This window comes from Sphaeramia orbicularis, chromosome 14 (assembly GCF_902148855.1).
Source record: "Sphaeramia orbicularis chromosome 14, fSphaOr1.1, whole genome shotgun sequence".
In the NCBI taxonomy this organism is placed as follows: Eukaryota; Metazoa; Chordata; class Actinopteri; order Kurtiformes; family Apogonidae; genus Sphaeramia; species Sphaeramia orbicularis.
Window position 1 is genome coordinate 46,237,547 of NC_043970.1, and position 18,538 is coordinate 46,256,084.

General features: G+C 36.5%; 1 protein-coding gene across 1 annotated transcript in view; it reads right to left on the reverse strand.

Annotated features, from left to right (window-relative positions):
- sgcd (sarcoglycan, delta (dystrophin-associated glycoprotein)) overlaps window positions 1–18,538 on the reverse strand; it is a 351,693-nt gene that overhangs the window by 125,668 nt on the left and 207,487 nt on the right. The window contains exon 5 of the mRNA XM_030153643.1: window positions 13,500–13,619. Within this exon, the coding sequence (XP_030009503.1) occupies window positions 13,500–13,619 (120 nt within the window). The remainder of the gene's footprint in view (window positions 1–13,499; window positions 13,620–18,538) is intronic.

Genomic DNA, 18,538 nt, shown 5'->3' on the forward strand with positions numbered 1-18,538 from the left:
TTTGGTATCACCTCCGCCGAGGTTCCAGGACTGGGGACCAGTTACTAAACCGTGACGTGTAAGCACTGCAGACCACTGATTGTTCAGACAGTTTTCTCTGTGACCCACTGTTTTACAAAAAACAGATGCAGAAGTGGACAGTAAATACAGTGGTACATTAATTCACATGATAACAGCCCAAAACTACACCATGGTCGGTCGAGGAGATTCAGTCTTTGGTGGCCGATGTAAAAATTCAGACGAGACAACACGCAACAAGCGAGTTTATCAGCAACTCTCTGAGCAGACGACATGGAAATACCACGCCGCATTGCTATGACGACCAGGTACTGTAAAGTCAGTAGTATCTTATAACGGAAACGGTCTCCAGGAATACCAAGTTGAGCCGAGCCAAGTCGAGCTGGTTCTACGTAGTGGAAACACGGCATAAGTCTGTCCATGGTCTAGCACCAAAGTACATCTATGACATGTTGGTCCCATATGAACCATCTCAGACCCTGAGAACCTCGTGGACTGGTCTTCTGCTGGTGCCCAGAGTCAGGACTAAACACGATGAAGCTGCGTTTCAGTTCTACGCAGCTAAACTCTGGAAAAATCTTCCTGATGATATGAGGCAGAACTCTACTTCAACTATGTTTAAGTCCAGGCTGAAAAAAGCTCTGTTCAACTGTACATAGAACAACGGAAAGGGTTCTGTCTGCACTCTTCTCTTTTACTTTATTTTAATTGATTGTTATTTATGTTTTATTGATTATGTTTTAATTGTAATTGTGTGTTTTTAACTTGTCTCTTTACCATTTTTGTAAAGCACTGTGAATTGCCCTGTGTATGAATTGTGCTATACAAATAAATTTGTCTTTGCCTTTGCCTACTCGATCTGGAAAAAAGTGGTATCGGTGCTTCCCTAGTAAAAATGCCATTTACTAATTGATTAGAAAACTCAATCTTTTTTATGATGAATAGAGCATCCACTATTAATATTGTGCGGAATTAAACATGAACCAGCCAATACGTGAAAATAAATGCTAAAAAGCCACTTATTTATTGAGATATTGAGGGAAAAAAAGCAATTCACTGAGAAATTCCCTGTAAAACGTTGCTTGTTTACATTAGGAGTCAGTCTGTAGTTAATTACATATGAGTATAATTCAGAGAGACGAGGGTTGACGTTGAAGAGTCGCCTTGAAATGTCGTGACAGGTGAGGTTTCAGTTTGTCTAAGTAAAACTGGATTTAAATGAAGACTTGTGACAAAACTGCTCCCATTAAACAGCTCCACCTCCATCCTCAGCCGTCACCCTCCATCAGTCTGCTCCTGTGTTAAGAGCAGCACTTTCCTGGGGAAGGCGACAGTAATGAACTCTGACTCAGTGAGGCTGGAAAGGATGTAAATGAATGTAGATGAGGATCAAGAGTAATTGCTCACACAGAAAGCTTTGAAGGGTATGTGTCAGAAAAAAAAAAAAAAAAAAAAAAGAAACAGGGAGAGAGGGGGAGGGGGAGGGGGAGTACTGACCGGAGCTTTTAAGTGGAAATGCGTGGGCCAATCAGGAGGAAGCCATGTCATATATTTATTTATGTACCAATGAAACAGAACAGATGGATTGGCGATGAGGTGGGCGGATGGATACACGACGGTGATGATTATAGCAGATGGATGCATAATAAGGAACGATAAGAGACGAAACAGGAAAGGGCAGAAAACAAACTTTAAAACTGGTGGAAAGAACGAGTATAAACACATTAGTAAAATTGCAAAAAATAACTATTGGAGTAATTCAGTAGTTCCCAAACTTTTTTGGCTCGTGACCCCATTTTAACGTCACAAATTTCTGGCGACCCCATACATTCAAAACTGAGATTTTTTTTTTTTTTTTTTTTTTTTTTTTGCTAAAATTTGTTTTTGATCGTGTAATAGTTTGCTATACTATGTTGCAAATAAACATTAATTTTAGATGACATTTAGTCTATATAATGTATATTATTATGGACGGAGACAGTAAAGCCAGGTGTAGATTACTGCACAAAGTCAGAATTTGATTTTCCTTGGTCAGGATATGTACAGTCAGTCCAGCTTGGATTTACAAGGCTGACAATTAATACTGAACAAACAATAACCCAAACTATGAATTACAAAAGAGCTGCAGCATCTGAAACTGACCACAATGAACATTTGACTGATAAACAGAACCACAGTGCTTCAGTTTCAGCTTCACAGTTTGTCATGTCTTTTATGGATTGGGATTGTCTCTGTCAACTCAATTTTTTATTAGTATTTTTTTTTTATTTTTTTTTATCAAGTACTAGAAATTTCAGGCGACCCCATTTGAATTCCAGACGACCCCACGTGGGGTCCCAACCCCAAGGTTGAAAAACACTGGAATAATTAATAAAGTAGGATATTTTGAAGCAACTAATAATTTTTTTAATCAACGTAATACCTTAAAATTGCCGGATATTGTAAATATTAAAATATTAGAGATGATTTATATAGCTAAAAATAATACTGTTCCAAATATCACTCAACAGTTATTTAAATTAAGAGAGCGTAATTATAATTTACAAGGTCTTTATATTTCTGAATGTATGACAGTGAGAACAAATGTGAAATCTAAATGTATTTTGGTTGCGGGTGTGAAATTATGGAATAGACTTGATGATGAATTTAAGTTGTTCACCACACTGACAAAGTTTTAAAAAGATGCCTTAATTATAAGATCATTCAGGAATATTTAAGTGTTTTGTTTTGTTATTGATCCTTAATTAATATAAGTGGTGTGTCAGGTGAAAAAAAATATGCTTCTGGCCTATTCCTTTTATTTTATTTTTTGTGTTTATTGCGGTCGTTGTACTGTGTATGGTGATTGTTGTACAAACCAAAAATAAAACCATTCATTCATTCAAGAACCGAATGAGAAAAAAAGTGTAAAAAAAAAAAAAAAAAAAAAAAGCTAAAAACATCCAAGTCCTATCCATCTAATACATGAAAACATTTAATTTCACGCCGTTTGAAAATGAAGAACATTTTGCTTTTTGTGACATCTTAATCATGCAAATTATCTGCGCTCCCTCCTAATTATCCTTTGGTGCAAACATATGTACAAATGTATGAATATGGAAACTATGTGATGATTAAATCTGCCCTTGTGTAAGAGTCAGCCCCTTATTTAAAAACTAATTACTGTACAGAAATATTTACGAAGCTTCTCCAGAGTGTGGAACTATATTTTCATTGAAGTTTTTACACAGGATGATTGTTTTAATGTTATTGGTATTATTTTAATTGGTGTAACTGTCTATAATTGCACTCTGGGGCTCAGTCACTGTATTCATTTACTTTAGCTGGTGAACTGATGCACATTTATATGGTGATTTGATTAAATGCAACACAACGCTGCAGAGAAAATTAAACCCTGCACTGAAATAACTCTCATATTAAAACTATCTTTGAATATGATGCAACAAATATAGTTGTGTTAGTCAAAATCTTGAGGTGATTTGTTCAAAAAATGTGAAAAGATGCTCCTCTTTTTTTGTAAATTAATTAAATAACTAATTAATGTCAATTCGAATGGATGCAGTTGTCTAACATGAAACAGAATTCTGCAACAAACAACAGACTTAAGAGTTTAAATACATCACTGGTATGTAAGAAAACGACTATTACCATCTACAGGATGCTTATTGATGACATATTACATGTAGTTGAAACTATGAAGGAATTGGGTAAAAGGCTTTTTTGTGGACTTTTGTGTAAAAAAAAAAAGATGAACTACTAAGATAAAAGCACAATGAAACATGACAGATAAATAAATAAATAGACTACCCACCTCAGATAAAATATTTGTGCACATAAAATCAACAGTCTACACGATGTGAAAAGCCAAAGAGAAGAGGTGGGTTTAAAGAAAAGTTTGAAAACGATGGCACGTACTGCAGTGACAATCACCTGAAGCTAAAACATCAGAAAATCTAACAAGCTGTCAAGAGGCGACGGATTCTAAAGCATTGAACCCCGCAACACAGACGATCAATGCAATCAGTAGAGTTTGAAGGTGGACAGACACACAGGATTAGTGTCGACATTTCAACATCTGTGAAAATGTGCTGTACGTCCCCAATCCTTCCTTCTATTCCTGAGATATGCAGGAAAATGATAGAAAAATATGACTGAATATGAAGCTGAAGCTGGCAAAGATTAGAGATTTACTAAAGGAGCTCATCTTATTGATTGATAACAAAAACAATCATTCCACCAAGGACTCGTGGACACCATTGTGGTCACTAGACTTGTCTATATTATTATATTTCATAATAATGAATTGGCTAAATGATAACAGCCTCCAGCTGAACTCCAGCAAAACTGAGACCCTCATCATTGCCCCGGATAGTGCAATCCCAGGGATCAAACATCACCTTGGAGACCTGAGTTCCTCGGTAAAGACAAAACTGAGGAATCTGGGTGTCATCTTTGACCAGGACATGTCTTTAGAATTCTACTCCAAACACCTAGTCAAAAACTGTTTCTTCCACCTACGCAACATCTCCAAACTCAGATCTATGGTGTCCACAAATGAGCTCGAGATGATCGTTCACGCTTTCGTATCTTCTCGCTTAGACTACTGCAACAGCCTGTTTACATGCTTAAACAAGAAGGAGCTGGCCCGTCTACAGTTCGTCCAGAACTCTGCTGCCAGGCTCCTGACCCGCACAAACAGGAGAACCCACATCACTCCCATCCTTAAATCTCTCCACTGGCTCCCTGTTCTATATCGTCTTCATTTCAAAATTCTTGTGCTAACTTTCCGGGCCCTACATGGCCAGGCCCCTGCATACATTGCTTCCCTGATCCAGCCCTACAGCTCGACTCGTAGCTTGAGGTCTTCAGGACAGCACCTGCTGATGGTTCCACGGACCTGTTTTAGCACACGCGGTGACAGGTCTTTTAAAGCTGTGGCACCACGTCTATGGAATGACCTGCCTCTACACCTACGGTCCATGGACTCTGTAGAGAGCTTTAAGAAACACCTCAAAACCCTCCTGTTCAAAAAGGCTTTTTAGTCTCCCACCTGACCCAGGACCACCACAGACTGATTACACTCTATGTATTCATCATAACGTACTCCATGTGTCATCCCCCCCCCCAGTCTCTCTATATCTCTATCGCTCTCTCTTTTCTCCTCCTTTACTCTCTCTCTCTCTCTCTCTTTAACCCCAACTGGTCAAGGCAGACAGCCATCCTTCAGGAGTCTGGGTCTGCTCGAGGTTTCTGCCCGTTAAAGGGAAGTTTTTCCTCGCCACTGTCACCAATCACAAGTGTTTGCCCCTGAAGGATTCTGTTGGGTCTCTGTAAACTTAATTTGATTCTGATTTGAATTGATAAAGCACTTTGTGACTCTGTCTGTGAAAAGTGCTCTATAAATAAAATTTACTTTACTTTACTTACTTTACTAATGCCACAGTTTACTGAGTTCATTCATTCTGTGTAATCACCATACCTGGACAGTCTTTGACAGCCTCTGTCAAACATATGGCCTGGGTCAAATATGGCCCACCAGAGGGGTTAAATTTATTTTATTTTATGCATTTTATTGGTTTATTTAATAGGGACCATGTACATTTATGAACATTGCTATATAAAAAATACACCCATGTAAATAAAATATGCCAAAATTAGTAATAATAACTACTTTTCATCTGCAGTCCCTCGGCAGGTGACAGAAACAAGACACAAAACACCCAACATCAATACATCACTCATTCGATATAAATTAGAAAAATAGATTAGAAAATTTGAAATTGATTGAATTGAATTTGATCTGGATTTTTTTCCCGATTTTTGGGGGGGGGGGATTAGTTTTGCCAATACCAATCCAATACCGATCCGATATGGACTTTTTACAGTGAAATTTTGATTTAAATTTGGACTCATTATTTATGGGTTATTATACTATTATTTTACTTGAGATCACAGTTGGGCTGAATGTGAAACCTGAACTAAAACAAATATGACACCTTTGACTCTTAATAACTTTAGTATAATTTTTGCACTTCCAAATTCATACTGTGGGACAAATTAGAACCTTCTATTTTCCACTGCTGTAGTGTGTCTATGGACAGGCCAGTCCAGGTATTATATGGAGGTGCGTTCAGTGCGGTGCGTGATGTGAAGGGGATTACTCACGGGTCGGGTTGGGGGCGGGTCAAAAGAATGTCAGGTTGTTTTCGGGGCAGGTTGGGTCAGGTCAAATAATTCCACAAAAGGCCCGTGGGTTGAAAAAAAACAGACTCGCGCATCACAACCAGACCTCATAATGAGTACAAGCACAGAGTGAAAATGAAACTTGCAGACGTTTTACTAGTTCCTCTAAGCCTCCCTTCCCTACCTCCGGAAACTTTAATTTGAGGGGGCAGGAAGTTTGCCCCCCCCCCCCCCCCCAACTGGACCCAGATTGGCCCGATCTCGTGACTAAATCCGATCCGATCTTCTAAAAAATGTCAGATCGGCAGCCAATACCGATCTGTAGATTGGATTGGGACATCCCTAAAAAGAACCCATTTTCCTTGACAGCGATGCAACAAACATTTTGTGAAAAAAATCATGCCAGAGAATTGTGATCTCAATTCTAAGCAAAAAAAAAAAAATTGTGTTTCACATTTTTGCCAGAATCGTGCAGCTCTAATGTGCAGGGTGTTTGCGCTTTATCCAAATAAAAATTCCAGACTTTTTCAAACTTTCTATTTCTTTCCCCAAGACCTTGACTTCATGTACTTGTATACTTGCCTGCCTAATTGTTTTGGTTGAGATTGTATCTGTTGTGTGTAGTAGAAAATGCTGGGATGTGGTTGGGAATAGGGCTGTGTATCGGCAAGAATCTGGCGATATGATACAAATCCCAATACTAGGACAGGGATTAAAGCAAAACTTTTTCATCTGACTGAAAATTTTCTTCTGGTCAGAATCATTGGCCGCTATTAAAAATGATGCAATACAATACTACTACAGCGTACAAGTTTATATAGTCAAATTTGGCAATACTGTAAAACACACTGAATGAGAGAGTGTACAGGTGTAGAAGATTAGTAACGGATAGAAAAAATGTCATGAGTGGAGTTGGTGGGGGGTCTGGGGGTCCTCCCCCAGAAAATTTTTAAAGCTTCAGGTCAATTTTGGTGCTCTCTGGTTAATTTTAAAGGGTATGAAAACCTTTGAAGCAAGTGAAAATAATAACTAGAAGAAAACCTTACTGCAAAAAATGACTGAAAAACTTTTTATTTAACAACATAGGAACTCCTAAAACATAACTCCATCTCCAACAGCACATGAATTTTGGGGAAAATGTCTATGTAAATGTAACCCTAACCAACTAATCTTTTATTTTTTCTGCTTTTATATTTATGTATATTTATATATTCCGTTACAGATCCTCTCTGAGGGTATTTAAAATACAGTGGCTTTGCAAATACCAAGGGTGTTACTCATTCATTCAATTTTATCTTCGTACTGTACCACACAGTACACACAGTAAGATGCTAAACGGGTCAAAATAAAGCACTTATGCAGTTGGGCACGTAACTGCGTAAGGCTGCGGCGCGCACAGCCGCACGCACAAGAAGGGCACATACACACAAACACACACACTAGTCATATACCGGCAAGAGGAGATAAGCTATGAACCCAAACATGAAGGTCCATGTGGATCAGTTCTGTCTTCTTCCCTTTTCGTTGTGGTTCTTTCATAATGAAAGCTACTTGTTAGCACTAAACTAAAGTTAGCGTCTGGAGGCTGAACTTCGGTAAAGCTGAACTTGTCCATGTGTTTCTGAGGCACAGAATGAGCAGCATTTCCTTCCAAAGAGAAATAGTCATCAGTCTGTCCTCCCAACATAAAAATAAAGAAGTCACCTTATTGTCATCACTGTTAAACCTATCAGCCCCCTGTGCCTGTGTTAAACACCTGCAGACCCAGGACAGCAGACCCAGGACAGGATCGCGGTGCCGACTGGACTCCGCGAAACACGTGGGGAAGTTACTTCAATACGACTTTTTTCCCCCCTCAGTTTTTCCATTTGACGGAAATCCGTCGTGGTGATGGAGAACTTTAATCCCTGTACTAGGATCACGATACAACACATCACGATATATCACGATACTGTTAAAAAGGAGATTTTTTTGTTTGTTCCTTTTTTTGTTAAATGATTATTTCCTGGAAGAATTGAACTACACCAGAAATCTGCACAAATACTAAACACATTTTTATTTGATTACAACAGGATCTAATGCTATATCGCAAAATGTTCTTGTGTTCAAACTTGAATTATGTTTGACAGACATTACAGTTAAAGATCCTGTTCAAATGTTCATATTCTATTAGTTCAGAACTAACATCAGAACATTATTTTTTTTCCCAACAAAGGAACTAACATCTTCCTCTCAGACAGTAAAAAGTGCTTTTAGGATGCTTCAAATTACCATTATTTAATAAAAGAGTTTTAAATAATAATAAATAAAATATAAACAATAAAGAAAAAAAAAACAAAACAACAAAATGAACCTCCACAATATCTGCATTTGAATAAATACCTAAAAATATCGATACAGTATTTTTTAATATCGATACAGCATTGTGAAATCAAATATCGCGACATATTGCAGAACCGATATTTTCTAACACCCCAAGTTGGGAGGCAGAAATAAGGAGAAACAGCAGCCGGACAAGCTGCTCATGTGAGGTAACCCTGTGTAAACTGCTGTCTAACAGGGACACCGACACCCACTGCACGGCGCCATAATGAAGCAGAGGAGTTTGTTCGGCGGCAGGTTGCTGTCGCAGAGCTGCTCAACGGACAGACGGAGGAGTTCCTTTGTCCCTAAAGCCATTAAGCTCTACAACTCTTCCCAGTGGAGATGATGTGAAGTTGAGTTATGGATCTGATGCTCTGCTCTGTTTTTGTTCTATTTTACTGGATTTATTGGCTCCTGATGTGCCGTTACTATTGTCTTTGCACAGTGAAACGTCACAATCTCCATTTCTACAAAACCATATCTTGCTTTTTTTTTTTAGAATAATATATTAGTAGATTTGTTTTTACAGGCTTATTTTATTGTATCTACATTATATCGAGCCCTGACTAATAAGACAAGCCTGTTCTCATTCCCAGGTCTTTATTTACTGGTGGTTGATCATGAGTCTTTAGCGTCAGTGTAAATCCTGAGATAAATTCATAACAGCGAACAGGTACGAAAAAGAAGTAAGAGTTTGGGGGAAAATATGATGGAAATGTGGCAAGAGTTGGAAATGCCAGACTGAATTCATTCATCCATCCATCCCATCGACATATCCATCCATCCATCCAGCCATCCCATCCCATCGACATAACCATCCATCCATCCCATCTGCATATCCATCCATCCTTCCATCCCATCGACATATCCATCCATCCATCCATCCATCCCATCTGCATATCCATCCATCCATCCATCCATCCCATCTGCATATCCATCCATCCATCCCATCTGCATATCCATCCATCCATCCCATCTACATATCCATCCATCCAATCTACATATCCATCCATCCATCCATCCATCCCATCTACATATCCATCCATCCATCCATCCATCCATCCATCCCATCGACATATCCATCCATCCATCCATCCATCCCATCGACATATCCATCCATCCATCCCATCTGCATATCCATCCACCCATCCCATCTGCATATCCATCCATCCATCCATCCATCCATCCCATCTACATATCCATCCATCCTCCATCTATCCATCATCGTTCTTTCCATCCATCCATCCATCCATCCATCCATCCATCCGTTCTTTCTTTCTTTCTTTCTTTCCATCCATCCATCCATCCATCCATCCCATCTACATACATATCCATCCATCCATCCACCCACCCATCCATCCGCCCACCACATCTACATATCCATCCATCCATCCATGTATTCCTTTGGAGTTAAACCCATTTTCTCATTAATTCTCGAGTTTCACATTTTGACCCAAGACTGTATCTTGGAAACTTCAGCCAATCAGTATTTTTTTGACTTTGACTTGCCTTTATCAGTGATTCACATGTGATAAAATTTCACTACTTTTACTCTGGAAGCATTTTACTTGTAGACCAGTGTTATCTGTACATTTGTGAGATGAGTCAGTCAAGAAAAGGATCAAATATTCATATACAGCGCTGGAAAAAATGAAAAGACCACTGCAATTTCCTGTGAAATCAGCATGTGTGCACATGACAGCCATTCCATTCCTGTGTCAGTTGAATTCCAACACAAGCACACCTTATTCTACTGAATAAACACCTGATCCATGTCTTATTTAAGAAGGAGAAGTATAAACACCATTACTGTGTCCATCGCTATCTTCTTACAATAGGCAAAAACAGTGCTATTCGTACCACATAAATAACTGGAACCCAAAAATAGCTATTAAAAACTACTGGACTTCTGCTCTGATAATGTTTCCAAACTCTGAGGACTGTTTTTTTTCTATCAGGACAATGCTCCTGGCCTCAGCTAGGTCCATAAAAGTGTGGATAACGGACCACCAGATGAAGACCCTGTCATGACCAGCCCAATCTCCAGACTTGAACCCACTTTGAAAACTTCTGCAGAGACATGGATGGTCAGAAGCCATGGAACATGTCTGAGCTTCTTGAATTTCTCTGCCAGAAGCTGCATAAATTCATCCAACAGCAATGGAGGAGAGCCAAGACATGTGAAAGCTGTCACTGAAAATCAGAGTTATTCCACCAAATATTGATGTTTGAACTTTTCTTGTTACATTAGTATTGCGTTGCTTAGAAATGAATATGAACTGGTTTTCTTTGCATTATTCGAGGTCTGCATCTTTTTGTTATTTTGACCAAGTGTCGTGTTCTGCAAATACATTCTCTAAACTAGGAGCACTCGGAGAGCGCAGACCTCCGCCAAGGCTGATCAGTGGCCCCCCCCATGGGCCCCCCCACGCCAAGGAGGTTATGTTTTTGCCAGGGTTTGTTTGTTTGTTTGTCTGTCTGTCCGTTAGTGTGCAACATAACTCAAAAAGTTATGGACAGATTTTGATGAAATTTTCAGGGTTTGTTGGAAATGGGCTCCCCCGTGGGCCCCCCCACCCCCGATCACCACCAAAATTTAATCATTTCTTCCTTATCTCATTTCCAACAAACCCTGAAAATTTCATCAAAATCTGTCCATAACTTTTTGAGTTATGTTGCACACTAACGGACAGACAAACAGACAGACAGACAAACAAACAAACAAACAAACCCTGGCAAAAACATAACCTCCTTGGCGGAGGTAATAACAATATTTTTTTTTTTTTTTGTTCAAAGTGTTTTTATCACATATCTAGTCACAGAAAAAACATAATACAGTCATTGTTTTTTGTTTTTAAACGCAAACCCATGAACATTCCCACCCTGTTGCACAAAAAAAAAAAAAAAAATGACAATAATAATAATAAATAAATAAATAAGGAATTAGGGATGTAACGATTACTGGTATAACAATAAACTGTGGTAAAATTGCAGACGGTTAGTATTACCCTTTAAATTCTAATCATCATGATAACCGTGTTTGATTTCCGCACTTTTAGGGGAAAAATCCCTATTTAAAGATCTGCTTTTATGTCAAATATTTGAGTATAGTTTTAATTTATTACAATTTTTATTTACTACGCCTAATATTTGGAACCAATATTCACTTTTAAAGTCTTTGAAAAGGTTCGTTAAGCATCTTTATGTTATTTATGCTATAAATTATATACATTTTTCAAATTGGATTGAATATTCTTCTTGTGTTTTATGTCCTTTTATGTTTTTATAGTCGGTTAAAGTGAAAAAATAATAGGCAGATGAGATAGATGAAGTTGTGCTGAAAAAAAAGATCCCAAACATGGGTCTAGTAAACATTTGTTTATATTGTATATAAAAGCAAAATCAAAAGTGCTCAAAAATGACCAAAATAGACTCAGACCACTAAGGGTTAATACTTGAATGCTTCTGCCAACAGAGGGTACATTGTGCCAATTATTTTATTTGGGTTTGTTTTTTTGTTGTTGTTTTTTTCAAAATACAATTTGGTTAAATTATTTCAGTGTGTGTATTAGTACTTTTTGACCATTTTGAGCACAATTTCAATAATACCGCGATAATAATGACAACTGTGATAATTTTGGTCACAATAACCGTGATATGAAATTTTCAAATCGTTACATCCCTATAAGGAATACAGATATTAGTCACAGACTCGTATTAATAAGACTACTCTGGAAAAAGTGAGGGATCTACCTCTTATGTGATTCAGAACAGGTTGTCAGGCACTGAAAAACTTATTGGCACATCCTCTTATAGAATATCTGATTTTTTTCTAATGTTAAATGAATTAAAAGATCCAGAAACCAAGATTTAAATGTTGGAGGTTGTTTATCTTTCTAAAGAACAATATTTTTAATTGGAATTTGGGAGAAATGTTGGCGGTAGTTTAGAAAATAAAACAAAAATGTTCATTTTCCTCAAACAAGTACCTATAAATGGTCAAATCAGCGAATAAGATCATTTTGCAGTGGTCTGTATAAGTCGCTGAGCATGATGCTACAGCCTAGTTGATATTCATAGCATGCATTGCGTCTTCCACAAAAGCCCTTTATATATATTTGGTGTAATATCTGCAAATTAAGACTTTCAGCATTAGAGGAAATTCATGGACATATTGTTTCCTCATCATGCTAAGTGTATTTGAACAGTGAAATCTATTGCGTTTTCACATTGAACTTTCTTTTTTTTTTTTTCGGTGTTTTTCTCCTCAGCTCTCGGAGGAAATCATGATGACGTCTTTCAGGGGCTGACCGGCCTCTGCAGTCACAACAGCTCTGTCACTTCTTATCTCCTGTCATAAGCTGAAAACTCATTTGTCTAAGGACTACATGTCACCTTCTCCCCCCTCATGGGTCCCGACGGTGCAAGCGAGCTTTTCACTTCCTCCCCCCCCTTCAAAAATAAACTGAAACCCTCCTCATCCACCTCTCGTACTGCTTGTCATCTTACTTCTCTGAAACAGGAGTTCTACAAACGCAGATCTGAGTCGTGCTCTCCCCACTACGGCTGCTTACGATGCTAATATAAGCATTACATTATTCTGCTTTGCATTTATTGTGTGTCAGTTTGACACGTAACATCAGGTTGCGCGGGATTTTCTGACAAGGAAAGGCGACGAAAGAAAGAAATTTTGGTCGTCGTTAAAAAAAGAAATCTTACGCATTTAAAAAAATAAAAATAAAAAAGTCAAATAAACCTCCTCATATGTCAAACAACCCTGCGTTTTCTGCTTCTTACGCCTTTCTGAAGCTGATAAAACTCCCGCCTGTGACAGAACAAGCATCAGCGGTGTCTGCACACAGATGCGCTTTGATTTCACACCTTGATTCCTGACAAGCAGACAGACTTCCCAAACATGTCAGAGGGTCACTCACCCATCACTCGGAGCCTCTCGGCGCCCACAACCACCTCCTGCTCGTCGGCGGAGAAGAGGAGCCTCCCAGAGGTGGATTTGACTTCAAACATCTTGCCTCGCGCTTTAAATCCACTGGATCCTAAAGATAGCAGAAAAGGAGAGGAGACATCAAAGAGGAGTGGCTGCAGATGAGTGAGACATGGAGGAATACATTTACACCACCGTGCAGAGCATTTCCTTGTGTTATACCACATAAACATACATTTTATTTTATTTACTTTTTTTTTTTTTTTTACCTGTTCTGTTCAGCAATTTGGCCTCCAATATACAGGCACAACTCAAAAAATTAGAATATCATTAAAAAGTACAATATATTATTTGTATATATTTCAGAAAGTGAAACCCATATATTATATATCAGAATCTCTTTATTGTCATTGTATAAGTACAACGAACTTGAGGAACAGCTCTCCAATTTAGTAGGGCTGTGTATCAGCAAGAATCTGGCAATACGATACAAATCGCAATACTAGGATCACGATACAATATATCACGATGTATCACAATACTGTTAAAAAGGCAATTTTTATTGATTTTGTTTCTTTTTTAAAAATGATTATTTCCTTGAAGAATTGAATTACACCCCAAATCTGCACAAATACTAAACACATTTTTATTTGATCACAATAGGATCGAATGTTATATCACAAAATGTTCTTGTGTTCAAACTTAAATGATGTTTTACAGACATTACAGTTTAAGATCCTGTTCAAATGTTCATTAGTTCAGAACTAACATCAGAACACTAGTTTTGCGCAATCCCAATAAAGGAACTAACAATATTTAATAAGAGTGTTAAATAATAATAAATAAAATATAAACAAAAAAGAAATATCACAATATCTGCATTTGAATAAATACCTAAAAAATATCCATAAAGCACTTTTCAATATCGATACAGTACTGTGAAATGAAATATGGCGATATATTGCAGAACCGATATCTTCTTACACCCCTACAATTTAGTGCAAGAAATTACAAGGCATGACAAATGACAGAAGAAGGCACACTTATTTACATTAGAAAAAAATAGAAAATAGAGGTACAACTAGGAATGTTTGTGAGAAAATATGGAATTAAGTAGACTCATTAGACATAGACTGAAATATTTCAAGCCTTTGTTTCTTGAAATTTTGCTAATTAGGGCTTACAGATAATGAAAACCCAAAATTCTGTGTCTCAGAAAATTAGAATATTACATAAAATCAATTAAAAAAAGGATATTTTATAGTATTTAGTACATACAAATGAACATACTTTTCAGAAGCCTGACATTTCTGTTTAAAATATCCTTTTTTATTGATGTTATGTAATATTCTCAGAGGCTCCGTAGTGAATGTGGAAACACTGTCATCTTCTAAAACACTGATTCACCAGTAAAATCCATGGATTTGGATTAATGACAGTGTATGGAGACACTTCTTTGATGTTTAGTTAATGATATATTTGACTGAAAAAAGTCACTTTTTTGCAGTTTTCTCTGTTTTTGATATTATAACCCTCAAGTTTAATCAGAGCTTTTACGACTATCTAAATCAGGGGTGTCAAACTCATTTGAGTTCAGGGGCCACATACTGACTAATATGTTACAAAGTGGGCCGGACCAGTAAAATAATATAAATAATAGGATAAGAACTGATATATAATGTCAACTCCAAAGTTTTCTCTATGTTTTTGAGTGAAAAAAGTACAATTCTGTAATGAAAATGTTTACATCTACAAACTGTACTTGAACATAACATGAAAAAATATGAACAACACAAAAATTCCCCAGAAAAATAAGTGCAATTTTAGCAATATTAAACTTTAGTTTATCATTTATACATGTGCATCGTAACTTACAGATCACGGTGGATCTACAAAGACACAAAACATGTAGTAACGGGCAGAATACTGGTACAATTCTACATACTTCTCTTAAGACATTTCAGGTTATTGAAATTTTTTGCAAAAGGCTAGTCTGTAAATGTAAATATTTTTGTGTAATTTTACCTTTTTTTTTTACACAAAAACAAAGAGAGAAATTTGTGGTTTTCTTTATTTATAGGTTATTATGATAGTGTTTTACTGGTCTGACCCATTTTAGACTGAACTGACCTAAAATGATTTTAACACCATTGATTGTTAATATCTTCAGTGTACTTTTTGCATTTCATAAATTCATCCCAGGGGCCAGATTGGACCATGTGACAGGCCAGGCCGCTTTTGGCCCCCAGGCTACATGTTTGACACCTGTGATCTAAATGATCAGGGAATTAGATACAGGAAAATACCTGATTTATACTGATAACATGCAAAATACAGAGGATTATAATAAATGGTGATTAATCACTTGAAAAAGGTCAGATGGACAGAAAATTGCTTGAGGGAACTGACACAAAAGTAGCGCTGGGTCTTTATGGGTTAATATTATGATTTTCTTCCATTATCAGAATGAAATGATCCAAACAGTTCTATAAACTTCTTATCTTTAACACCAGGGGACTTTAGGACAGCGGTAGACCCTGTACACTGCATTTAGAATGTACATTTATTCAGTACGATCTAATCTGGAGGTTCTTTTTTGCGTCTCCATCCTTCACTGTGTCTCAGAGCCAGACATACTCCAGTACATTTGTCTGACAGCTTTAGTTCATTTTCAGATTATCGTTTTATCTCCCAATGTGTTGATAATGAATGTTTGTGATAAACCGCTGGATGAATTGTTCTTTTATGGCTCAAGTCTCAAATCCTCCTCATTCTTAAGCGAAATAAACTCCTTAAAAAAAAATAAAAAAAAAACCCTGGTGGATTTAGTGGAAAAAACACAGACACTAAGCTGAAAATAAGCCTGGTTTTCTGAACTGATGAGAGTGATTTTAGAGATACTGTTCTTACACGACAGTGACGCTACAAATATATGATGATCTTATAGAATGTGCTGGACTGACACGGATTAAACTCAACTATAACTACAAGTGGTTCCAGGAACAACAAACCCCACCCCTTGCATGTATTGTATCTGATTTTGGCATTGAGCCAGCTGATTTCATCATGTCTATGCGTGTGCTGATGTCAGCATATCAATTGCAATTACATTTTTTGAACATGAGTAATTTTGAATTTATTGTTAATTTGATCATTTTATTTGGAAAATTACACAAACACAAAAGTAAATATGCAAAAACACACCCACATTTTTATGTCTTTTTGATTCAATTTGAACAATATATTAAATCACTAGAATTTATTTTTAATAAGAAAAGCACAAGCTCTCAAACAATTTATAAATAACTCTTTAAAATGGACTGAATTTACTCTCTGAACTATTTTTTTCCCTCTTAGATATTTATCTTTTAAGTTATTATTATTATTATTATTATTATTATTAGTCTTTTTTTCTTTGTCTGTAAGCCTTTGCATTATGTTAATTTATTTCTTTGGTTGATTTTTCCTTTTGACATCTTGACATTTGTTCAAAATCTCTCACTGTTTTGTATACACACATATTTTCAAAAAATGATGGAAAAAAATCAGCATATCAATTGCCTCTATATATGTGCCAAGTCTGAAGTAAATTGAAACAAAATTGATGTTTTCACTGACATTTTAAATTTTCCCCATTATAAGTAAATTGGGGAAAAAAAAAAACATGTAAAAAAAATTCATAAAAAATTTGAACTTTGACCTATCTTTCCTATCATGTAACCACATCTATTTCGGGTCACTGGCAATCGGTAAACCCAATTTGGTATGAATTCAACCAATAGTTTTGCTGCTACAGACATGTGAAATTTTGCCCATTATAAGTAAATGGGAAAAAAAATTTAATTAAAAATTCATAAAAAATGTTAATTGTGAACCTACTTTTCCCAAAATGTAATCAAATCTATTCTGGGTCACTGATAATCTATAAATCCAATTTGGTATGAATTCAACAAATAGCTTTGCTGCTACAGACTTGTGAAATTTCCTCCATTATAAGTAAATGGGAAAAAAAAGATGTGAAAAAATTCATAAAAAATTTTAACTTTGACCTACTTTTCCAAAAATGTAATCAAATCTGTTCTAAGTCACTGGCAATCTATAAACCCAATTTGGTATGAATTCAGCCTATAGTTTTGCTGCTAGAGTGTTAAACAAACAAACAAACTGAACCAAAAACAACACCCCTTGCCTCCACTTTGGGGCGTACTAAAGTAGTTCAAATGTGTTCAAACATAAACACATATAGCAGTTACAATTCATCCAAAAGCAACTTATATAATGGATAAAAACACTGACAGGGACCATTTAACTGCACGTCTACTTTCACTTTTCATTAATTTTCTTTGCTGACGATACCTTTTTCATGTTTTCACTAATGTCACCATTTACCTGAGTGTTTTTGTTGGTCATTAGTGTGTCAGAGGATATGAATTCTTTTTCACCACAACTATACAGAAGCCAATTTGCTGATATATTGAAAATAAATGATTATGAGAAGAAGATGTTTTTACAGGAAAAGTAGAAACAATAAAACGTCTGCCTTTTAAAACAAGTTGCGCATTTGTCAAACCAGGTTCGATTCATTTCCATCTCTTACTGACAGAAGAGTTAGGGTAAATGTTCTCTGTGTAATTTAATAAAGTCAGAAGCTGCTGTGAAACAACAACAAAAAAAAACAAACAAACAAACAAAAAAAACATCTTGATTGCAGACATACGTACAGAATAAGCTGATTTTGCTTCACACTCTTTAACCCATAAAGACCCAAACATCCATCACCAGTCAAAACCATCTACTGATTTAAACTGTTTAATACCTATTTGGAGTAATATTTAAAGTGGATATATATATTATAGTTTACATTAAAAACGGTTGATTATTGCAAATCTGATTGTGTATGAGGTGACTAAAAAAAAGTGTATATGAATGGTTTTTATGGATGTTTTGTGTTATTGTAAAAAAAAAATATACAGAGGAAAATGTGTGGTAAAGCAAAGGAAGCGCATCTGGTTTGATTATTAGTTTGTAAAA